This window comes from Silurus meridionalis, chromosome 21, assembly GCF_014805685.1.
Source record: "Silurus meridionalis isolate SWU-2019-XX chromosome 21, ASM1480568v1, whole genome shotgun sequence".
Taxonomy (NCBI): domain Eukaryota; kingdom Metazoa; phylum Chordata; class Actinopteri; order Siluriformes; family Siluridae; genus Silurus; species Silurus meridionalis.
The window spans coordinates 10,281,825-10,306,591 of NC_060904.1; the positions used below are offsets into that span (position 1 = coordinate 10,281,825).

General features: G+C 36.0%; 2 protein-coding genes across 6 annotated transcripts in view; one reads left to right on the top strand and one right to left on the bottom strand.

The window, feature by feature from the left end:
* sycp2l (synaptonemal complex protein 2-like) overlaps positions 1-16,426 on the bottom strand; it is a 34,299-nt gene extending 17,873 nt beyond the window's left edge. Inside the window, exons 1-24 of one of the 5 annotated variants that reach the window (XR_006923680.1) lie at positions 16,106-16,425; positions 15,785-15,904; positions 14,940-15,056; positions 14,718-14,819; positions 14,620-14,644; positions 14,437-14,522; positions 14,248-14,333; positions 13,998-14,032; positions 13,742-13,884; positions 13,547-13,599; positions 13,382-13,427; positions 13,189-13,281; positions 12,871-12,931; positions 12,544-12,713; positions 7,925-7,952; positions 7,770-7,812; positions 5,641-5,674; positions 5,517-5,545; positions 5,385-5,442; positions 4,042-4,091; positions 3,861-3,907; positions 3,626-3,754; positions 3,447-3,493; positions 2,983-3,088 (exon numbers count right to left, since the gene is read on the bottom strand). Coding sequence is in view for 4 of the 5 variants with exons in the window: in XM_046833563.1 (XP_046689519.1) it covers positions 2,983-3,088; positions 3,447-3,493; positions 3,626-3,754; positions 3,861-3,907; positions 4,042-4,091; positions 5,385-5,442; positions 5,517-5,545; positions 5,641-5,674; positions 7,770-7,812; positions 7,925-7,952; positions 12,544-12,713; positions 12,871-12,931; positions 13,189-13,281; positions 13,382-13,427; positions 13,547-13,599; positions 13,742-13,884; positions 13,998-14,032; positions 14,248-14,333; positions 14,437-14,522; positions 14,620-14,644; positions 14,718-14,819; positions 14,940-15,056; positions 15,785-15,904; positions 16,106-16,111 (1,714 nt within the window). In the remaining variant the exon portion in view is untranslated. The other 4 variants (XM_046833563.1, XM_046833566.1, XM_046833567.1 and 1 more) reach the window with 4 other exon arrangements.
* A 554-nt stretch (positions 16,427-16,980) lies between these two features.
* On the top strand, positions 16,981-22,298 carry gcm2 (glial cells missing transcription factor 2). Its single transcript, XM_046833568.1, has 5 exons — positions 16,981-17,515; positions 17,818-18,070; positions 18,863-18,975; positions 19,358-19,483; positions 21,018-22,298. Exons 1-5 carry the CDS (start codon positions 17,420-17,422, stop codon positions 21,909-21,911), a joined length of 1,482 nt encoding a protein of 493 aa, XP_046689524.1. The 5' UTR covers positions 16,981-17,419; the 3' UTR covers positions 21,912-22,298.
* The last annotated feature ends 2,469 nt before the right edge of the window (positions 22,299-24,767 follow it).

Here is a 24,767-nt window from a genome sequence, read left to right on the forward strand (position 1 = left end):
GGAAGACAAAGAGACATGGTGGTGGAATGAGGAAGTGCAGGAGAGCATAAGGGGAAAGAGGTTAACAAAACAGAAGTGGGATCGACAGGGTGATGAGAAAAGTAGGCAGGAGTACAAGGAGATGGAGCAGCAGGTGAAGAGGAATGTGGCGAAAGCCAAGGAAAAGGCATACGAGGAGCTGTATGATAGGTTGAACACTAAGGAAGGAGAAAAGGATTTGTACCGATTGGCCAGGCAGAGGGACCGAGCTGGAAAGGATGTGTAGCAAGTTCGAGCAATAAAGGATGGAGATGGAAATGTGTTGACTAATGAGGCTGTGTTGAGAAGATGGAGGGAGTATTTTGAGCAGCTGGTAAACGAGGAAAATGAGAGAGAGAGAGAGAAAGAGAGGGTTGGATGATGTGGAGTTAGTGAAGCAGGAAGTGGATAGGATTAGTAAGGAGGAAGCGAGAGCAGCGATTAAGATGATGAGTGGAAAGTCGGTTGGACTAGTTGACATACCGGTAGAAGCATGGAGATGTTTAGGAGAGAGGGCAGTGAAGTTTTTAACCAGATTGTTTAACAAAGATTTTGGAAAGTAAGAGGATGCCTGAGGAATGGAGAAGAAGGAGTGTGCTGGTAGCGATCTTTAAGCATAAGTGAGATGTGCAGACCTGCAGTAACTACAGGAGAATTAAGTTGATCAGTCACACCATTAAGTTATGGGAAAGAGTAGTGGAAGCCAGGCTGAGAGAAGAGGTGTCCATCTGTGAGCAACACTATGGTTTCATGCTGAAGAAGAGCACCACAGATGCCTTATTTGCTTTGAGAATGTTGATGGAGAAGTATAGAGAAGGACAGAAGGAATTGCCTTGTGTATTTGTGGATTTAGAAAAGCGTACGACAGGGTGCCAAGAGAGGAGTTGTGGTATTGTATGAGGAAGTCATGTGTGTCAGAGAAGTATGTGAGGGTGGTGCAGGACATGTATGAGGACAGTGTGACAGCAGTGAAGTGTGCAGTAGGAACGACAGACTGGTTCAAGGTGAAGGTTGGACTGCATCAAGGATCGGCCCTGAGCCCTTTCCTGTTTCCTACAGGTTGACGGACGAGGTCAGACAGGAGTCTCCCTAGACTACGATGTTTGTGGATGATATTGTGATTTGTGGCGAGAGTAGTGAGCAGGTTGAGAAGAGCCGGGAGAGGTGGAGGTACATGCTGGAGAGAAGGGGAATGAAAGTCAGTAGGAGTAAGACAGAGTACATGTGCGTAAATGAGAGGGAGGGCAGTGGAGTGGCGCGGTTGCAGGGAGAAGAGGTGGAGAAGGTGGTGGAGTTCAGGTACCTGGGGTCAACAGTGCAAAGTAATGAAGAGTGTGTTAGGGAAGTAAAGAAAAGGGTGCAGGCAGGATGGAGTGGGTGGAGAAGACTGACAGGAGTTATTTGTGATAGTAGCGTATCTGCAAGAATGGAAGGGAAGTTTATAGGACTGTGGTGAGACCTGCGATGTTGTATGGATTAGAGACAGTGGCATTGAGTAAAAGGCAGGAGGCAGAGCTGAAGGTAGCAGAGCTGAAGATGTTAAGGTTTTGTTGGGAGTGACAAGATTAGACAAGATTAGAAATTAGTTTATTAGAGGGACAGCGCATGTTGGATGTTTTGGTGACGGAGGCGAGACTGAGATGGTTTGGACATATGCAGAGGAGGGACATGAGTTATATTGGTAGAAGAATGCTGAGGATGGAGCCACCAGGAAGGAGGAAAAGAGGAAAGCCAAGGAGGAGGTTCATGGATGTGGTGAGGGAAGACATGCAGGGTAGTTAGTGTGAAAGAGGCAGATGTAGAGGACAGGGTGGTATGGAGACGGATGATCTGCTTCACCTATATGCCCATTATAGTCTGCTCCAATCACCAATCTTTCATTCCTAGGTACACCATCTACCACTTCATCTAATTCACTAAAGAATTTTTCCTTCTTCATCTCACAGCCCACTTTTTGAAATCTTCCTTCTCTCCTCTTTGGCCAACAGTAGGCCAATTTCCACCGGTACCCTGTTGGCTAATAATAATAATAATTGTGGCGGTCGTTGGTAACCCGGACCTCGACCGATCCGGTATGAACTTCAGATTTGTGATCCGCATATTTAATTTGCCATGTTTTACATGGGATGCCCTTCCTAGCACAACCCTCCTCATTTATCTGTGTTTGGGATTGGCACTAACTGTGCACTGGCTTGTGCAACCCTTATAACATTTTACATGTGTTAGTGCTGCTTTTGAAGACTCTTATTTGAGTGATCCTTATGAGTATGTAAATGGTGACTTCTCTACAGTTTCCAAGGTAAATTGTGGTGGTCTGCCAGGATTCATTTTAGGCATTTTATATATACACACTGTCTTTGGATAAAATAATTTGTAAACATGGTGTTTCATGTTTCCCAGTTTTCTAATCTGGTTTTTGTTTGCCCTAGTCTGTTTTGTCACTAATCATCTGATCTTAGCTTGTTTCCTGTTTTTAATTTGTTTGCCTTTCTATTCGATTAAACATTCTGCCTCCTCTATAGTGGATTCCATGCAATACTTGACACTAATAGAATCTCTGTGCCTATATCGTTATGGGTATTTTCTTTAATGGCCAATGTCCATGAGTATAATGCAATGCAAGTTTTTGAATTTGTTTAATGCTCAGTATTTATGTATACATATACAGATTATACCTGATGTGGGCATGTATTTTCCAGAACCAAAAAATGCGTCAACTCCCCTTTGCGTCCATATTTCTATCCATTAAAAACACATTATCTGCTTGTTCCAAATTATGCATTAATATTCAATTATATCACTAGTGCCACCATATAAGATATAAGGACTTCAGCTGTGACTACATGGCCTACAATATTGTTTGAATATTGTTAAACAAAAGGTAAAAGTAAAATGTGACATTCATCTATTCGAACAGTACACAGTCCACTAAATAAAATGAATAAAAAACTAATTGTGACTTGCTTGAATTCACAATGGTCTCAATGGGTTGGTGGGAAAGATCCAGATTCTGTGATTTACTCATTCCTTCACTCCTCTTGATTTTCTGTTTGTGGATGGGTGTTGATTCCTTTGGACAGTCAGTATTAAAGTAAATATATAAAAAAAGTTCACACACACACACACACACACACACACACACACACACACACACACACATATATATATATATATATATATATATATATATATATATATATATATTTTTTTTTATATAAAACTTATTTACAAATAAGCAAAAGCTTAAATTCATTAACACAAACACTAAAGTTAAAAGCCACCTACAAATAATAATATAATGAATTAAAAACTGTTTGTTACTGTTTACTGTTGTATCCTTGATTTAACACTTATTGAAGTGAAATCTAAAGCAACTGTTCAAATTGACCACAGGGTTGTAGTATCTCAATATTAAAGGATAGTGCTACCTTAAACAACTTCTCTTCACTGCTACTTGGTGATGAAATTGGAAGAACTAGAAGGAAAAAGAAGAAGAAAATTCAGTTGCATGCCCTTTTCTGCACAATTTATGGACAAATAAAATGGCTCAGAGTTCTAGGTAAAAGAGTATCAGCTATTGAACAGACTGATTAGGATTTACATGTACCTTTGAATTTACTCTTCATTCTTGTTCTTTTCCTGGTGTAGTCACATTGAGGTTTGTGTCTAAGCAAAAGTTTCTCTCCAGGTGACACACAGCAGTCAGTTTCAGAGTAAAACATCCTAGTCTTCCTCTGTTTTATTTATTTTTATTTTTTTTAATAAAAACAGTATTCAAGAAAAAAATTGTAATGCATTTAATCCAACTTCTCTCAAATAAAACTAAGTGTATTTAACTAACCTTTGTGTAAGTTTTGCAGATGGAAAGGACTTAACAGAACTGGCAGACCTACAGGGGAAAAAAGCTGCAATATTATTAAACTCACCAATAAAGAAAAAGAGAAAAAGATAATTGAAGAAATTAAAGTATCTACACTGAAAGTTATTGTTTAAGCACAGTTAGTGCAAAACGATCAATCTTACCCATTAGATGAGACAGACTGACTGAAGACTACAGCTTTTGCATCTGTCACCTAAACCACAGCAACAGATAGTATGGACCCAAATAGATCATTAGTGGTATCTACGCTGAATGCTTGCTAGTACTACATGTAGTATATCATTTTTAAATAAAAGTTTCAAAATATCAATGCAATATAAAAAATGGCATATTTCTGTATTTATATTTACATGATTTATTCCCATATGAAATTGAAAAATTATTATATCATTTACATTTGCCATTTCCAACAGTAGCAATGGCAAATCTGAGAAACAATTCAGTGATTAATCAGATTCAAATCTGTTGATTAGCAGACAAAATGGTGGAAATTTTAATATGGGAGGAATTAAAACTATGGTAACCTGTGAACTTAACTTGACCCAAAGAATCAAAGAAAAGTGAATTGCTTTTCAAGTTATTATTGTAAAACCTACAGAATGTTCACATTTTTTGTATTGGTGGCACTAGAAGGCCTGAATGGTTCACATCTGCTGTGAAACGTCTTTCACAGCAGATGTGAACCATTCAGGCCTTCTAGTGCCACCAATAGAAAAATGTGAACAATGTTAGACAATTCTCTAACATTGTGTCAAATGTAATAAAACACACACAAAGCATTCTAACACACTGCAATTTAAATATTATAATAATAGAGCTACATAGTTTTTTTTTTTTTAGATGTATAAAATCTTTTTTGAGAACACAAGGAATCCGTGGGGAAAAAAAACTAATTGTTTAACAATTCATGAGAGGCACAAAAAACAAAAATCTGTTCTATAGCACCACCATTAGGCTGATCAGGCCCATCAATTGGACAACTTTAATGTTCATGCTACACAATTTGGTGTACAGGCCAATAGTAATTCACAGTGTCTTTAAAATGTTTTCTTTATCAATATTATTGTACAATCAACCAATTTAACTTGTATTTGTTATCTAATGATTTGTTAGTTAGACTTTAATTATTAGTTATAATAATAGTATTAATTCATATTTTGTAGAAAGAGAAAAATATCAGCAGATTTAATTCCCAATAGGTTAAGTCTTCAGTGAATAATAATAATAAAAACATTTATTTACAGTATGAAACAAATATATTGAAAGCAATCTTTAATGATCCGTTGGTGTTTTATGCTTTTTTTTATTTTTTATTTTTTTTATTTCAACTTGTTTAAAATTACAGGCTAGACACCTTAAAATATGCAAGAGTTAGAATTGCTAACTGTAAACTGAGTTATTAATATAACATTTTCTATTATAATTTATTTATACTAGAATTTTAAGAAAATATTTTTAATTAGCACATATAAATGCAGTTACATACCTCTGTGTCAGAATCATCTATTAAAGAATAGGTCTCTTCTGCTGGAAATGCCCTATGACTGTATATAAAAAATATTTGATGATATAGTTTAAACCAAAGGATAAAGAAAAATCATTCGAGATTTTATCTCACATATGTGATGAAAGTTTTCCAGGCACACTCTGGAAAAAAAAAAGAAAAAAAACAGAATTTAAAAAAAAAAAAAAAAAAAAAAACATTTCTAAAATTATAAAGTACAGTCAAGATCCGTACTTACTTGAGTACTTCCTGTAGTTTCTGTGATAGAGGGACTAAAAGGAACAAAAATGTTAAATATCAGCTAAATATGTAATGTTGTAATTTTGTAAACAAAAAAAATACTTATTAGAAGTATGATTGCCCTTAAGGCATTCCTATAATATACTAATAAAATAAAAGAATAGGCTGGAACACCAATATGTAAAGAAGAATAATAAGAGAGCAGGAATACTGTTTCAAACCTACTGCGTATCAAGATACTATTGCACTTCGACCATGGCTTGGCTTAATCTGTAGGCCTGTTTTTTTTTTTTTTTAATTTCTTGAGACAGATTGGCTTCTGGTACGACTTTATGGTAAGCCTACATTCGGGACATAATTTCTCTGCTTTGCTTTATTATTTAACTGTTTTTTATGCAACACAAAAAATAAAATGTCGCTAGGTTACGGATGTAACCCTAGTTCCCTGAGGAAACGAAACGCTGCATCAAAACACTGTGGGAATGCCCCCGCATTGTTCACGCTCTAAATCATGTGTAAAATCCGGCCAATAGGCAAGTCGTGACGTCATCGGCGGGCGACGTCATGCAAACCAGGAAACTACAAAATGACGGCGTGATGGTAGCGGCATTAGCTTCTGAGAAAGGCGAAGGCAAGCGCTTACAGGGATGCAGGCAGTATGGCCCGAAACCCAGCGTCTCGTTTCCTCGGGGAACTATGGTTACATCAGTAACCTAGAGACATTCCCTTTCAGGAACTTGAGCTGCGTCTAAACGCTTTGGGAACAAGTATACTATCACTAAAACCTTTCCTATGAGGGCCATAGCAGACAAACAGCTGCTCCGACCTCCTCCAAGGACTCGTCCTGTGGAGGTACGCATCCAGTGCTCACACTGGACACTGTCAATTCTGCTCATCCTGGTCTGGAACTAGGAAGGGAGGAGGGCAGAACGCCTGCAACTCAGCAGGTCGTGAGGGAGCCATAGGGACCCAGCTTTAGGGTAGAGGAATGCACTAAACTCCAGGAGAGACAGGGCCTGCAGATCCCTGATCCATTTAAGGGAGGATATCGCCAAAAGGAAGGCGTATGGCGCCCTTAGTCACAATCCGAAGGCTGAGGTTCTTGAGGAAGACAGAACGCCCGCAACTCGGCAGGTCGTGAGGGAGCCATAGGGATCTTCGGTATATACCCAGCTTTAGGGTAGAGGAACGCACTAAACCTGCTTCCAGCAGGTGTGTCCAGAGGCTGCACTCCACGACACAACCTGAGGTGGAGCTAACAGCCTGGCCCCCCCGGTGGAGATGAGGATGCATGGGCACCATGCAAGGTGCAGGTCGTTCCCCTCGAAGCAGGGCACTTCGATAGTCAGGGCCGCTTCACCACCGCCCGTTTATTAGAGGAGACAACCACCCTCAGGTTGGCCAGCTCCTTCGAACCAGGCACAAAGCATCGCCTAAGGCCCTCCTGTCGGGGTCCCAGTGGTAACGCTACATTTCTGGGCTTCGTGCTGCCCCGCCACACCAGGCTGGGGCTGTGCCCGCCGAGGAGCCCCAACAGAGAACTGCTTAAAAGCCACTGACCGTTTCACTGACTCCTAAAATCTGTCCGGCACTGTGTTGCCGAAAAGGCTAGAAGTAGCTATCGGGGCATCCAGCAGAAAAGCCTTGTCCCTGTTGGGAATACCCGACAAGGTGAGCCACAGATGCCTTTCTGTGGCCACTAAATCTGCCATAGACCGACCTACGGCCCACGCCATGTCCTTGGTGGCCCTAAGGGTCAAGTCCGCCACATGGCGTAACTCCTTAATATCATCAGCTTCAGAATCAAAACCCTCGTCCAACTCACAAGGCAGGTCGGCCTGGTATGCCTGCAACACACCCATTGTTCTGCCAAGCTATCTTCACGGCTCACATCAATACCTCCAGGACCTCCTCAAACAGCGTGAGGAGAACAGCGTGAGGAGCTGTGAGGATCCCGTGGGCTCCCTAGCATCCACAAATTTGGCAGGGGAGGCTGGAGAGGACTCATCCGTCTCCATTCATTTTAAACATGATTCAGAGCGTGAACAGACAATGCTGCATTTCTTGATTCCTTTAGTTTTCAAAATGTAAAATAACTCCTCCAGTTACTGGATGAGATGTATATACCTGGTGAATGGCTGTTTAATTTCAGTTGGAGTATTTGGAATTCCTGAATAAAGAACAATTGTAAATATTTAAAATGTCAAATTCTTGAAATAGTAGGTTATTAAAAAGTTAAAATTGAGATTTTTCTTTGATAAACATAGTGATTTTTTACACACCTGAATCTTCCTGCGTAAATACAGCATGCTGCAAATACATGTGCAAAACAATTATACATTTAGTATTTAATGTTGCATCGAAATAGTCACAGTATATATTTGGTAGGCAATTATAGTGTCCTGACATTTTCAATTTTGAAGCAGCCATCAAGTTAGTGTTTACAATGAAAACCAATTTATTTAAGCTTTTTGTTAACAGCTTCTTAGGTAAAGGTGGCAATATGGGCTCAGAAAGTGAAACTTTATATCCCAGGGCTCCATCCTATCCTCTATCCTCCACATGACTGGGGTGAATATCACATTCCACAATTTGAAGAAGACTTTTAGAGCAGACAAATAGAGGAGATACAACTTAATAAGCATCCAGATTGGCCTGATTTGAAGCCACAAAATGATACAGCGGTGAGTAGTTCCAGAGACATAAGAGTGAATAATTTTAACCCTAACAAAAGGAAAGTTCAAAGTGTTGAAAAAGTAAAGGATCTGCTAATGATTAAAAACCTACAAGCTCGGTCATTAATGTAGGAGGTAGCATCATGGCTTGGTCTTGCATTCCTGCCTCTGGAATGGAATTATTTTTTATTCATGCAACCAATGATGGTAGCAGCAGAATAAATTTAGAAGTAAAGAAGAAAGAAACTTATCCATATTCCAGGTCTACACATGCCGTCAACACAACAAAGTTTTAGACTAGCCAAGTTAAATATTAAGGGCATTTTAAGACTGTTCCACTGTCTTTGCTCATTTATTTATTTGCTCAAAAATGAATTAGTCTTCCACCAAATGTATCCTGTTTAGAGGTGGGAAGTAACGAAGTACAAATACTGTGTTACTAAGTGGCAGGCCATGCATTTGGTACCTGTGCCTTCCGTGGGGACCCGACCTAATCCACCTCGATCACATCGTGATTATAGAAACCATCAATGCTATACAAAAACGCAATATAACAACACGTGGCATTACAGAGAGAGAGGAATTTCACATATGGTGGGTAAATACCATTTTACTAAAGCAAGAAATCCAGTTAAGACAACTCCAAACCTCTACACTACAACGACAACTGTGCCAGAATGTCAAATTACATGTCAAAAACATGATTTTTTTTTATAAAATCCAACCTATTCACCAGAGATGCATACTCATAACTGTAAGCTAGTGGTACCACTCATATTCACTGGTCTGGAAGTGGCAAAAAATTTTTCCTGAGCTGATACACGCTAGCTAGCTTCGGGGTCGGCCGACAAAAAAAAAAAAGAGTCTCTCTCAGATGTATTTATGTGTGCAGCATGCTACAGACATGTTTTGCCAGTTGAACTTAGCTGTAACTGTTTCCCTCTAACCAACCATATAGAGGACAGAAAAAATGCTGACGCTATTCTGGGCCAGCTAGCTGTAGGTTGTAGCTTTAGGTTGTAAATGTAGGTCAGTGCTTCCGATAGTGTTTAGACCAGCGGAGAAGGCTTTGCTGGCCCTGACCGCCCATCACTGGTGTTATGTACTTAAGTACATTTTTCTGGTATCAATAATTCACTATTTTTCGGGCAACTTTTTACTATCACTAATTAAAATTTTTACACAAATATATATATTTTCTAATTCTTACCTTTTCAAACCAAACTCGTTATTTAGTTTTAATCTATTTGGTGAATTTTATTTTTTTCTTATTAATTATTGTGTGCTGTTTTCAGCCCACCAACCTATTTCCTGTCATTGTGCTGCTTTTTAATTCTACCACTATTGTATAATTTCCTGGCTATTAGGCACCACAGACATTGGCTAGTTTATGAAGCTAACAATTAACAAGGCAGATGGTAACAAGGAGTATATCTAACTATTATGAGACACAGTGAGTCAGCCATGTAAACATGACTGAGAACAGAGATATTCCTGATTACCATCATCTTTGCTTTGCTTGTGTTCTACTGTATATGGTGGTTGTTCAGCCTGGCTACATTCATTAGATAAAATCTAAAGTTCATTTTGTATATGATTTGTATATTAATTAGGACTGTCAAAATTAAGGCATTAATACATTTATTTTAATGGCACTAATTTTATTAATGCAGTGCACATTTCCATTTGACCATTTTTATAAAAAATATAAATACATTAATAGAAAAGAGGTTAAATTAAATGAACCTTCAATGCAACACACGTTTACTCACGACGTCCTTTCTTTACTCGGGTATAAAAAAAATCCACTGAAAAATACTTTTGAATCAGTAAACATTTGTTTTACTGATGCGCCAAGTCTCAAATCAAATTCGCCATGACACACACGATTAACCCTCTCAGGTCATTCAATTCACATCAAAAACAAATATTCTCTGATTATGTAATCCATATAAAAGTTAGAAAAAAGGTACAGTTTCTCGGGTATGACCTCTAACAGTCCGTGGGGAAACATAGCAAAATTCCGTTTGGAGTCCTGATGATTTATGTAATTTAAAACACCATAATTACTTTAAAACATTTACAAGAATATTTTGCCTTAATGCTGTATGTTGAGTATGGTTTCACTAATAATAAACATACATTTGCATAAAGCATCCATATTTGTCCATGCCCATGTTGATTACAGTATTAAAAACATGAAAGTATTAATTTAAAGTACATCTGAAACAGGAAAAAAATTGCAATTTTGTTGCGATTAATCACAAGTTACTTATGACAATAAAGAGATTAAATATTTTAATCGATCAACAGCCCGAAAATGAATATGATGTGAGGTTCAGTTACCAGTGCGAAACTAAAACAGGTCATAATAATGGCTACTTTTTACTTAAGCCCAAACTTCTTTACTTTAACTTGAGTGAAAAAAGTATAGTCAGTACTTCCATTTTTACCAGATTATTTCAAAACATGAATATCTGTACTTCTATGTAAGTGAAGAATGTTTGTAGTTTTGCCACTTCTGGTCATATTTAAGTAGTTAAACACATCTTGATATGAACATAAGGAAATTCTTATTCATCATTTCATAATTCTGACGAAACCCAAATGTCAACAAATGTAACAAAAGCAAGATACTTGTGGAAGATTATTGACTCAAAATGTGACTATCCCTTGGTCACTTAAAGGATGAAGGGTTTTATTTTAATCTTATTCATTTTAAACAATTTCTCCTTACGTCATCTCTGAATTTTTCCTTGCAAATGTACTGGTCATTAGGGATCAAAATCTATATTAGGCAATATTAATGTGTTAAAGGCATTAAATAAAATTCAATTTAACTGAATATTGCTATTAAAAAGAGCTTTTTCTCAAGAAATAAAGTGACATGTAATTAGCAAAAGCAATGATTAGCAAATTTACATTATCCATCCCCAAGACCCCTGTCAAAAATAAAAAAACATTTAAATGTTTCTGAACTAATCTTTACACTTTTCACACAAGACTGACACATTTTTACCTAGAGAAATTGATTGCTGGATTTGATTCTAAACATTAATCTTTGTCTTACAGTGAACAATTTTAGATAGCTATGACATACATCACATCATTTCAAATATAGATTTCAAATATAGAAAGGATTCCTATTTAGTTGTATTTCCAAGCTTCACCACTAGAGGCAGATATACAGTTTACCAAGCAATGACAAGCTATCTGTGACAACACGGTACACCGTCCTCCACCAAGAATATAAAAGGCCAGAACACGGAGCCGCTGCATGCATTCTGCATCACGCAACCTACTGAACAGCAGCTAGCAGAAGACAGCAAGAATCACCTCATATACAATCAATTCTATACCCAGTAAAGTAGAGTGTTCTGAATCCTGTATCGTGTTTTTACTGACGCGCTGGGGCGAGTACAATCCACTGATCAGCGTATACCAGATAGTGAGAATCCTTATATGGTCCTTCAAACTAGATAGAATAACTCCTTAACATTTGGTCCTTCGAGCTAGAGAGGAAACTTCCTAACAATCTGGATCTAGTCACTTTTCTACTATAAATGATGAACTATATTTACAGTGCTGTAAAAAAGTTTACTTTCCTTATTTTTATATATATATATATATATATATATATATATATATATATATATATATATATATATATATATATATATATATATAATATAAAAAAATCAGGGAAAGTAAACTTTATCTATCTATCTATCTCTATCTATCTATATATATCTATATCTATCTCTATCTCTATCTCTATATCTATATATATATATATCTATATCTATCTATATCTATATCTATATCTATATCTATATCTATCTATATCTATCTATATCTATATCTATATATATATATATATATATATATATATATATATGATATAGATATAGCACACTTGATTGCAGTTGTTCGTGCCAAGGGTGGAACAACCAGTAAGTTCAGTAGGTTTCGGGGCAATTATTTTTTCCCCACATAGGGCCAGAGATCTGGTCATCTTTTTCCCCCCTTAATTAATTATACTAATATATAAATATTTAAATACGCAAATATCTATAAATACGAATATGCTAAATAAAAAAAAACTTTTAGCACCACTGTTTGCACAAATCTCACAGCTGAGTCTCCACTACTGATTTTGCAAGGCAGGAAATCAAATTTTGTTGACTTATATCCATATTTATTAAAAAAAAAAAAAACAATTAAACCTTTCTCAGCTCTATCAGTTGTAATTCATCTCCACCAGCAAAGACTTTGTTCACAGCAGTTTGAATGTCATGCCTACAGTCAAAGGTAACCTGCACCATTTTTCCAGAGATCTTTCCATGATGCACAGGAAGTAACATGTGGATGCTCAAGATCTTCATATCACCACATTCTAATGAAAAAAGGGGGAAAGTTTTGCTTTAAAATTGCCATTGCATTTAAAAGTATGTATAATAATGCACAAACAAACCTTAAAAGCACAATGTAATAATTTTAGTTTTAATACTAGGCTTGTTTTCAGGCCATAGAAGGCACTGCTTTTACCTTACCCTGTAAGCTGTAGGAACTAACAGCTTCTATAGGCAAATGAATAAGTTCCCACAGGGATTCCTATAAACAGGTATAAATATACAATGAAGTTTAAAAGCAAAAGGTATTGTTTTATAACAATTTGAATTTTTTCTACAAATATATGTATTTATTTGTTGAGCCTCAGTTCATTTACTAGATTTACTACATTTTTTATAGTCATATGAAGTTTACATAACATTAAATTGAATGCAACCTAAGGTTATGATTGAAAATACATTCTAATAAACCAATAATGTATCCAGAACTTACATACCAAGTTTTCAAATCAAACTCACTTGTGGGTCATTTACATAGAAGCCAATGCAAGATGTACCTATATTAAAGTCTATCCAGAATTTTTGCAAAAGTTCATCATCTGGTTTAAACATCTACAATCAACAAAAAACAAGCATTAAGTAGTTGGAGCAACATAAATCAAACATTGCTTTTTTTTCTCTCTATGCCAAGTGTATCATTATGAATACTTACCTCAGTGGTGTCTAGAAATGCTGTTATGCATGGATATGAAAACACTCTGTGCACCCATTAAAAAGAAAAGTGTCATTCACAAATAGATCAGAAACAAACATTGCTTTGGAATATTGACTTGGCAAGTGTATTACCTTGAAAAACAAACACACACAAACCACATACCTGCTTAAACTCCCAAAATAGCTGTTGAGTTCATTCAAAAATATCCTACAATCCTTTATACAAAGACATTAATGATAATGTCAGACAATAAAATAAATACAGACATTAAAGCTAGTCATAATACTTCTCGTACATTCTGATGAATTAGTATCTACATGAATCTGTTTTTTAAATGCCATTACTGTATTAACATACTGTTTCAAACTCTTTAACCCTTATTTTTGTGAAAGATGAAGCAAAGCTTCTGTAGCTGAACCACTTGCCAGCCAATTCCCCCCTTAGTTTTTTTGGTGTCATCCGACAGAGTGCCTCAGAAATGGCCACCTGCATTTCATAATCTGAGCAAAAAAATAATTAACTTGGAGGCAATTTTTATTTTTATTTTGTTTACCTGATATACATGCAATGACAAATGTGTTGAACTGAGATTAAAAGAAAAAGGATGACCTACCACCGACATGAATTATCACTTTAGCAAGCTCCTCTCTAGAAAAGCACATAAATGAAAACATTCTAATTTGGAAAAATATATAAGCATTAAAATAAACTGAAAAAAAGCAATACAGAAACGGTCCATCTTGTTGCACTGAACTGTAAATCTAATGCCACTAGGAGGCAGCATTTGCTAAACATCAGTTACCAGAAGGGCGAAAGAAAGAAAGAACGGAGGAAAGATTAGTATTTCATACTGGCAAACTTACAGCAAAGCGTTATGGTCAGACTGGCATATTTTTTTGCGAGTTTCTTTTGGAGCGCTGTCCAGCATTGTATTTATTGTCTTAATTGCCTGTTTAGAGAGGGTGACCCCAAAAAATAATTTTAAGCTAGAATTTTAAAAGAATTAAATGCACTTGAAAATTTTTTGTTTTATACATTGTTACTAAACCTACCTCTAGACGAAGATTGAAATGTACATCTTGATCAATCACAACAGCTCCAAACCTTAATATAAGAATCTCCAAAATCTTAATTTTGCCTGCCACATACAAAGTCAAAACAAAGAAACTAAGTCATATCAACACAGAAACGTAAAATTGTTTAAATGACAAAAACGAAAAAATGTGTGGCGCCACCTTCAGTGTTGCTCTGGCAAAGTTTCTGAAAAAGAAAAAAAAAATATATATATATATATATATTTATGTATAAATGTAAGTACACACGGACACATTACCATAGACACCTCACAGAACACTTCCATGAGTCGCATAGGAGCCTTGTTTGGTTTCTGCTGCACCTTTAAATGCTCACAAACCATCTCAAACCAAGTGAGCATGTATTGTTCAAAAAAAGACAAAACATTAGCTATTACATAAACCGCTGTGGAGTTACCATGTTACTTTTAAATTGATACATAATTTTAAAACCTACAAGGCATATAAAATGTGACACTTATCTTGATCAATAATCCATGAGAGACCAGTTGGTTGATGTAGTCTTCGTCTTTGGAGATTACTTGTTCAACCGCCCGTAATATAAGTGTAACATTTTTGAATTCATTTTTATGCAAATCCTGTAGACGGAATTTGGCCAGATTAAACAAACAATTACATCCGGTGAGAAAGAACTCAAAAGAAAAGATTTTACGGTAATCATCCTGTTCGCATGTTTAAACTAAACGCATCGTCCCCTGATTATGCAATGTTTAAAAAGAAACCGAACCACTGTGTGTGAACATTTTACATATGCAAAGGTTTATTAATCTTTACCATTTGAAGATCAAACTATTCCACTTGCATATCTTCATGCTGGAAGCAATTTCTTACACAAGTTAGATCACAGTTAAAAAAAAAAAAAAAAAAAAAAAAAAGACCCTGGGGCACATTTATATTTGCAGTAGCTATAGGAACATTTACAGATTTACACAGGACGGCATTCCTAATAGCGGGATAGTAAATGCAATTTAGATAGAAACTGCAATCATTGCAATTTATTGCATTACAAAGTTTTCGATAATTGATTTTAACTAGGTTAACCACATTTGTTTTTCAAATTTAAAAACAAATGATTATAATGCATTCACGTTATTGATTAAAGCTATATGTATGCCAAACCATTAGGAGCAGCCTTCACAAAAAGCTGCTTCGTTTCACTGCATGTAGCTGTGTATAGTCGACAAATAAAACTTAAAAACATTTTATTTGGAGTAAATGAATAGTCATATATATATATATATATATATATATATATATATATATATATATATAAATAAATAAAAATCTGTGTCTTAAAATCAGATACCCTGCATGCAACGTCATCCAGTTGATCCATTATAGACGCTGATGATTTCTCCCCCAAAATACATAGAACAACGGAAGTAACATTGTTGGTGGCAAAAGCAACCTCCAGTTTGCTTGATATCTGTTTGAAGAAAAAAAAGCATTTTGATGAGCCCGCATGACTATGACAAAACCTCGGTTGTTAACCTAAATGGCATCTCGTTTATATTGTACTAATTGTTTCGCAAGAAATACAAACCACTGTTAGATAATGTATCGGTGCCGCTCATGTAAGTATACTATGTTTTAAAAATAATCTAGTGTGTTGTCAAAATACACTTACACTCATAATTTTGAACGAACGACCTCGCAACAGGCAAACGGGAACAGGTGCGGTAGATTAGAAAACAATGGCCCCAAGCACACGTGGTTAAAGAGTTTTGGGACTTGAATGTGTGTAGATTTCTTTTTTCCGACGGCACCTTCCTGCACGAATTAGGTCCTTTGGCAGGGGTTGGAATTTGTCCCATGCAGAAATTTAGCACAGCAAACAATTGCCTGAAAGGACGGGCATGATATCACAAAAGTATAGTGGTTTGGGTTATCTAAATATTTAATAATTGACTTTTAATAAAACAATTCTAATAATATAACAATAAAACGTAAGAAAAAGTTAGATTCTCTAATATAGCCTAACTTTAATATCATATTAAACACATGCAGTGAATATTACATCCGCTCACAGACGAGTGTGGATGATAAACAATATAATATATGTATAATACACACATCACACACACACACACACACATATATATATATATATATATATATATATGTATATATATATATAATTTTTTTTTTTTTTATTGTTTTATCCTTTTTTTGTACAAGTGCTATAAGAACAGGCACCAGCTAAAACTAAAATTGATCGGCTGTTTACTGTATGCGCACTGTTTTGTTTGACTGGTCCTTTTGTTTTGTCAGCACTGCACAATGGCATTTCGTTTACATATAACAACTAATGACCTTTACTATATCATAACTCGCCTGGTAACGACTCTAAGTCTCAGATGTGTGTGCGACTAGCTAACATTTTGCTTCCTTGCTGACACCTAGCTTGCATTTTATTATAGCATTTACCTACTTACTAAATATATATATATATATATATATATATATATATATATATATATATATATATATATATATATATATATATTATGCTCGTGAATAATATAAAACGCTTCATTAGTGTAGTTAAGTGGTACGGTTCAGGTAAAACGAAAGTATTCAAACACCATGTTTGCTTCAAGACTGCTGAGTTGGAGCAGTATTTTGGCACTGCCTCCCTTTTAACATAATGTAAACAGAGCAGCAGTCATACCTCAGAACTGCTTCCTTACAGGTACGCCTCAGGAGGCGAGCGGCGAGCGGCGAGACCTGGATTTACGCGATGCACTAAGAACATAGCAGATGGCTTAGGAAATTAGCCAAAGTACTATTAAATTTCACTGATCCCCGCTCTGTAAGACATTTATAAAAGATTGCTACATTTAAGTGCATGTTTCTCGCTATGGTTTAGAGTCCATTCATTACTGGCTAAATTCCCAAAGGCAGGCACGAACTCGTCCACAGTTTCTAGTGACATCGCACCATGTCAAATTCATCAGATCAGTTTGACAACTCAGACTGCGTGTGCTCGTTCGGAATGAAGCTAACGTGGGACATCAACGACCCTAAACTTCCACAGGTAATATATTTTGCATATACGGGTTTAATTCCATCACAATTTATCTACGATATGATCACATGCAGTTTTATTTATAGTAAAGGATAAATGAAATAGAATAAATCTGAATTGTAGACCATCAGTTATAGAACGCAACTTTAGTTTGTTAAGGTATTAGATTGTTTTTTTTTTTATGTTCTGGTGGGCCTGTTTGATTTTTTGTCTGATTGGATATTTGGATTAATTCCTAGTTAGATGTCTAATTTGATATGATAAAAAAATAAAACCTATAAAAAATTTTAAATGACTAATTGTCTTTACAGGACACGAAGCAGTACGATGCGTTTCAGGAATGGACAGATGGTTATGTTCGGTACATATACAGTGCCGATGACAAAAACGCGCAGCGCCATTTGAGCGGCTGGGCTATGCGCAACACCAACAACCATAACTGTCAAATCCTGAAGAAATCGTGCTTGGGCGTCGTGGTTTGCTCCAGAAACTGCACACTGGCTGACGGCACCAAACTCCAACTGCGGCCTGCCATTTGTGATAAAGCCCGCCAGAAGCAGCAAAGTAATTTTAACAGCCCATAACTTTTAACAAGCCCGTCACAGTCTCCAGCCCAGTGTTTACACCTTTTAACACAAAATTAGCTCGTGCATATGCGATCTATTGGCGTGAATAACATTCATTTCTCGATTTATTTTTACATTTACTTTGTTTACTCACCGACCACAATATGAAGTTGGTATTAAAAGGGTTATTTTTTACTCTTTAGATTTAGATTTTACTTACAGACTTTTAACCAAATCCCATCTATATACCTAAACACCAATCTCTATATCTGTCTTATACAAGTACTCTATATGATTTTCATTAAGCGGTACCAGTGCCAGTCAAATATCTTGAATACCTTATAAAAATAAAAATAAAATAAATTTTGACACTGGTCTGCTATAGGTCTTAGTTTTAGTATCCCAGCAGTAAGCATTACCGTTTCTTGCTCTTGAGAACTCTGAAGGATTTCTCCACAGTGAAAATACCGGTCATTTGAAACGCACCCCAACGTCAGCAGACGCTGGTGCTTTTGTAAACATTTATTGACCCTTATCTTATCCAGAACAAAAATGTTTTTCCTAACTTCAGGAAAAACTTAATGGAGTAAGCAACAAACGTCGTTACTTTTATGCAAGCTTTAATTAAAAACATATACAGTTTAAGTTGTTTTAGCTTGAGTGATTAAAATAAATTAGGTGTTTTATTCGTTTGATATACAATGTGAATGTTCTAATGTGCAAAAGTAGTGTTAAAGAAAAAAGTGTCTTGGATCTTCAATAATTGTTATTAATTATATTTTGTCTCTAGAAAAACTTTGTCCAAACTGCAGTTCAGCTCTCGAGTTGGTTCCATGCCGTGGCCACAGTGGTTATCCGGTCACCAATTTCTGGAGAGTGGACGGCAAGGCCATATTTTTCCAGGTGAGTTTTTATGCGTTTGCCGAGTGTAGCTTTCTTCTGACAATTTATAAATTGTATTGTATAGAATTGTATGTAAATGTGCTAGGGTACAAACGCAGTTTATTGCGTAATTTAAATACAAAACAAGTCAAATTAATTACATAAGTAAATCAATAAAGTATGTTAAAATAATTTTAGAAGCATTTGAAAATAATCGATTAATCTCTGCATTTTTTGAGGAATATAATAGTCATTGTGTCGAGACCTTTAAAAACTGGCAACATAAATTGTGATCATATTTGTAGCTGCTCATTACGCTAATAAGTTCTTGTTCGATAATTATCGTATAATTTTGAATTCTGGTCATAATTCTGAATTGGATGTAAACTCGACATTTTTATAGGCTAAAGGCGTCCATGATCACCCGCGACCAGAGAGCAAGTCGGAAACGGAGGCAAGGAGAAGCGCAGTAAAAAGAAGACTGGCTTCTCCTCACTTCTCTCAGAAAAGAAGACTTGTAGAACAAGAGGTATCACACACCATTACCCAGCCACAAACCCCACACATCAATAATAATAATAATAATAATAATAATAATAATAATAATAATAATAATAATAATACCTTGCTTCAAGGTTTCTTTATATTCTGCACCATATTAATACATCTGTGATCTCTAATATAAATTATGTTTAAATATTGTTATAAAAATACATTTTGTATAGCTAAAATTTATATTTAATGAAATGTAATAGCATTACTTCTGATTAAATCCTTTCAATATACAACATTTTACAAAATATATGACCTATAAATATGTGACCTATCCTTAAAATAAAGTTTATATTTTACATTAATGTAAAACGTTAGACAAAAATGCAAAGTGGGCTATATCTGTCATATTTAAATCTAGTAGATGAATTCAGAGCAAGCTGAATGAAATTTGAAGGTCTTTCCTGTTTCTGCAGTGTCATTCCACAAGGCCAACCACCATCAACAAGCTTCATTACATAAATATTTATAGTAAACACACTTTAGAAGCTGGCTGTGTAATCTCAAATTGGATTACTTATGTGAGAGGAAAATTGCAATAAAGTCAACGTTATTTTAAATAATTCATGATCTTTATGTATCCAGTATTGTGCTTCGTCTGGAACATAAAGCACAGTAGCAAATGCAGTGGTTTTTATTTTTGTTTAATAAATGATTTTCATAATCTTTTCTCATTGAAATGACTGGTTTTCAGAAATGAATTACCAGTGATTTTTTGTGCTTACTGTACCTTCTCAAAGAAAACAAAAATATTGACCTGCGATTTACAGTATTCAATTACCAAATACAGCCTCAGGCAGGCAATAGGTTTAACCAAAAGCTTTCCTTATATAATATATAATATTTTTATAATGACATTTTAGGTTTCATGGTGGTCTAGTAGTTAGAATTCGGCGTTCTCACTGCCGCGGCCCGGGTTTGATCCCCCGTCAGCCATTAGGGTTGCACAAGCCCGGATAAATGGGGAGGGTTGCGTTAAGAAGGGCATCCAGCGTAAAACGTGCCAAATCGAACATGCGGATCGCGGATGATCCGCTGTGGCGACCCCTAATTAGAGAAGCCGAAAGAAAGTTTAAGTTAAATTTTTATAATGACATTTTCAGCAATGTCTAATCAGGTAACAAGGCAACTAAATTGTGTAATTATTTATTTTGGCTTATGAAGGAGAAACAAAAGTTACATGGTTAGTATATTTGAAATTTAAGAATAGTTTATATTAAATGGTTACTGTCTGTTTTATGTTTTTAACATTTAAAAGTATTTATTTAAATTTAGTCATTCATTCAGCCTATTAAAATGTATTTAATATATTTTAACATACATTTTAAACAAGCAATGATAGAAAATTATAAATTAAAAAGTAGAAATAGAAATACTTGAACTTGTTCAATCATGTTGAATCTTTCCACAGAAAATTTCCAAATTAAAAACATTAACAAAATAACTATTCTATATATTTATGGATGTGTATGCAGACTTTGTGACCTAATAAATATCATGTTTTCACCCAGCCTGGCCGCTATGATATGCCCTTCCCTAACATCCACCAACTCACCATGGAGACACCAGATCGCTTCAGCATCATTGCTGAATCCAATTTCCCTATCCAGACACAGCACTACACACCGTTCCAGAACACTGAGCCTTACAAGTTCCCCTATGACACACATGGCCCATCAGCCATGGCCGATGCTGCAAGTCCTCTGCAGAAGCCTTCTAATCATCGTCTCTACATGGCAAGACCCCCATGCGGATATGACTTTGCAGGCTATCTCAGCTCTTCACCCTACTCCACAGCCTTGTATAAGGACCCTGTCAGCCCTCATAGTGAGGCTGAAAATAAAAGCTGCTCTGGCCTGAGTGGAATGCCTCACACAACCAGTTCACTTCCAAACCATGAGCGTTCTTATCCAGATGCGACCACCAAGCACCATAGCTGGAAGCAAATCCTGGGCAAAGGGCCATATGGAGAGAGAGGGGAATACCCACAGCTTTCTAGCAATGCAAGTCATTATTATAACACTGACTACCCATGCAGGTACACAGGACCCACTCCAACCACTCCAACAGCACTTCAGACCATCATAACCACCACCACTAAAGTGTCCTACCAGCCCTGCCCTAAACCTTCTCTGGTAAAATATGGTGAAGGCATCTATGACATGAAAGGACTTTCAAACTGTAACTCTCTTTTAGAGGAGATGTCTCCCAACTCTTACTCTGAACTGAAGCGGCCTGAAGAGGATTCGAGCGTCATAAAAACTGCTCTGTCCTATCAGGATGCTGCCCCAACAAAAATAGAAAGAACAGAAAACTTTGAAGGCTATCGTTACAGCAGTTACAGCTCCAACACCTGCCCTGAAAGACTGACAAATCCATACCGGTTTGAAGGTGGAGAGTTTTGATGTTCTGCTTCAGTGCTAATTTTCAGGGGACAGTGTAGAAGCAGAGAGAAGAAGACTATTTTGCTGATGATTTTAAATAAGACAAACAAGAACTGGGTAAAAATCATTCTTTCCTTAAGTGTATATATGCTTATCTATTTATGAATAGTATTCAAACATGTAGATGAAAAGATATTTGTGTAGTTATATGATCCATATTTGATCAAATGTGCAACACAAACATTTCTTTATATTGCTTATTTAGAGTTAAATGAATGATAAACCTGTTTAATAAAAATGCATTTTGTATGTTTGTAAATTATGAGTAGAGGTCTACTGGAGTCAGATTGTTTTTATAATGTAAAAACAAAGTCTAATTTGAACTCGAATTAAATGTTATACAACATTTTTCAGAATGGATATTCAGTATTTTACTATGATCAATAATTAAAGGTTTAAAATGTAACAACAGTCATTGCCTGAATAAAAGTAATCATACTTCTGGTTTATATAAATTATCAACTTGCCTAACCATACATGCCACATTTGTACTTTACACAAATGAAAGATGCTTTAAAATCTGAAATGTAGCTGAAAAAATGCTCAACTCAAAGATACATGTTTTTATTTAGGATAAGCCCAATGGGAAGTGAAGAATACATTGTTAACTGACATAAGGGGCTTAGTGGCTGAGCACTTTTAATGCTTAAAAGAAATGGAGTGACACATTTTACTGGCATGAACAATCAAGGTTCTCTGTCAAAAGGGATCAAGTATAATCACAGACAATTAATCATCTGGTTTGTCAGGGCATATCATTTAATCTTTGAGAACAGCCTTGAGGCAAAAACCTCTTTTGCTCTGTAGTCTCTGTGTGCACAAATAGGAAATATTGCTATAGAGAAAGAAAGAGAGATAAAAAGGACAAGAAATGATGAACAGATAAACGTGTGTTTAAGGTGTAAGAGAAGGAAAGCCAAGAGTGTAAAAATGCCAGTAATACTTGTTGCTGACAAAATCTCTTCACACAACCTTTACATTTGAAAGAGAGAGGAAGACGAGGACTGAAGACCAGGCGCCACAGTATCATGGAGCCATACACATACAAAATGTTTTTTCCCCATGTTGCCAAGACCCACAAAAACTATGTATGCAACTTTTTTTTAAGTATACTGTCAATGTCAACAAACAATGCTTGTGAAAAAATTGTATTTGGATAATCTTCAGTAAAAGGTTTTTCAGTACAATCCCCTTCAGCAGTACCGGAATAACAAGTCCAATTATTTTACAGAACAATAAAGAAATTTGTAACTTTTATAAAATGTATTTATATCAAAAGATAAATATTACACAATATAATTTTAGCATTAATTTCCAGATTTTTACATTGATCAGATATTACCTTTAAACTACTTAAAGTGGTTATGGATGCTAAAGTTCATTTATGCACATGAGCGTAAAGGTTAGCCTATCTGGTCCAATCCCACAGAAGCACAAACTGTCAAACTAGTGCTAAGGTCTACCCTGGCCCATGTCCACTGCCAAAAACACCTACAAAAAGCATGTGAACATCAGAACTGAAGCAGTAGAAAGAGGTGGCCTTGTCTAATGAGGCATGTTTTTTAACATCATGTGAACATTCTGGTGCCTGGTATTTGTTGCTTACCTGGGGGAAGAGATTTTAACTAGGATGCACTACAGGAAGCAGGCAAGCTGGCAAAAGCAGTTTGATGCTCTCAGCAATGAGACATGTACCATGTACTTAAACATTGTCGAAGACACTCCTTAATTGCAAGTTAGCACACTACAAAAAGCCATACTACAAAATGTTTTCAAGAATAGTTTTTAAGAATAGTTTACTCCATATTACATAGATCTTAATACAACTGAGTATTTGTGGGATGTGCTGGAACCATGGAGACCCTTAAAGGGCTTACATCATCTGCTGCTAATGTCAAAAGATGAGAGATAGATGCAGCTTAAAAATAACTGTTAATATCTGCAACATCTGTGCATGTCTCCAAAACACCCCTAAGTTTTGTTTAATGTTTTAAAATATTTATGAAGAAAAATATTTTAAGAATAATTCACCCTTTAGTATATACACAGAAAATAATAGTGTTAAATACTACTTATAAATAATGAACAATGTAAGGCATTTAATAATTATTACATTTAACCAATGTTTATTATAACTATAAATAAAAATAAGTACAAAGCAAATATTAATTGATATATTTGCAATAGTGGGTTAACAATGGTGGGTTCCAAAACAGACTGGTTATTTTTCAATTCAATTCAATTAAATTCAATTCAATTCATTTTTATTTATATAGCGCTTTTAAGAATGAATATTGTCTCAAAGGAGCTTTACACGGATAATGTGGTGATTAAAAGTGAATATGTTCTTTATAAGTAAGTTTGTCCCTGATGAGCAAGCCGGTGGCGACTGTGGCAAGGAAAAACTCCCCGAGATGGCATAAGAAAGAAACCTTGAGAGGAACCAGACTCAAGAGGGAACCCATCCTCATCTGGGTTGCACCGAATGTCCATTTATAGAAGATATACAATGTTGCAGGGTACAGTGATGATGTTCAGAAGCTAAAAGTAGTCCTGAGTCAGTGTAGCAGACTGTTGACATTAACTACAGTCCAATCCATCCTCAAAGCGCTCGTTCTTACTCCGGAATTTCATGGAACCACCCAAGGCATTGATGAGAAACCGTCCCAAGCTGCACAGATTGGCCTCCAGTTGAAGAGGACACTATCCAGAGGCAGGCCTGGACGAAGTGGGAAGATCCACGGAGGGGAGAGGGGCAGGAACAGTGGTCACTGGAGCCTCAGGAGCATGTTTAACTCAACCGAGAGAGAGAGAGAG

What these genes read in the sequence shown, in the direction of transcription:
- gcm2 (XM_046833568.1), top strand. Translation starts at nt 17,420, where the DNA reads ATGTCAAATTCATCAGATCAGTTTGACAACTCAGACTGCGTGTGCTCG. An exon ending in ACGACCCTAAACTTCCACAG is followed by an intron (nt 17,516 to 17,817) that starts GTAATATATTTT and finishes TTGTCTTTACAG; the next exon opens with GACACGAAGCAGTACGATGC. An exon ending in GCAAGGCCATATTTTTCCAG is followed by an intron (nt 18,976 to 19,357) that starts GTGAGTTTTTAT and finishes ACATTTTTATAG; the next exon opens with GCTAAAGGCGTCCATGATCA.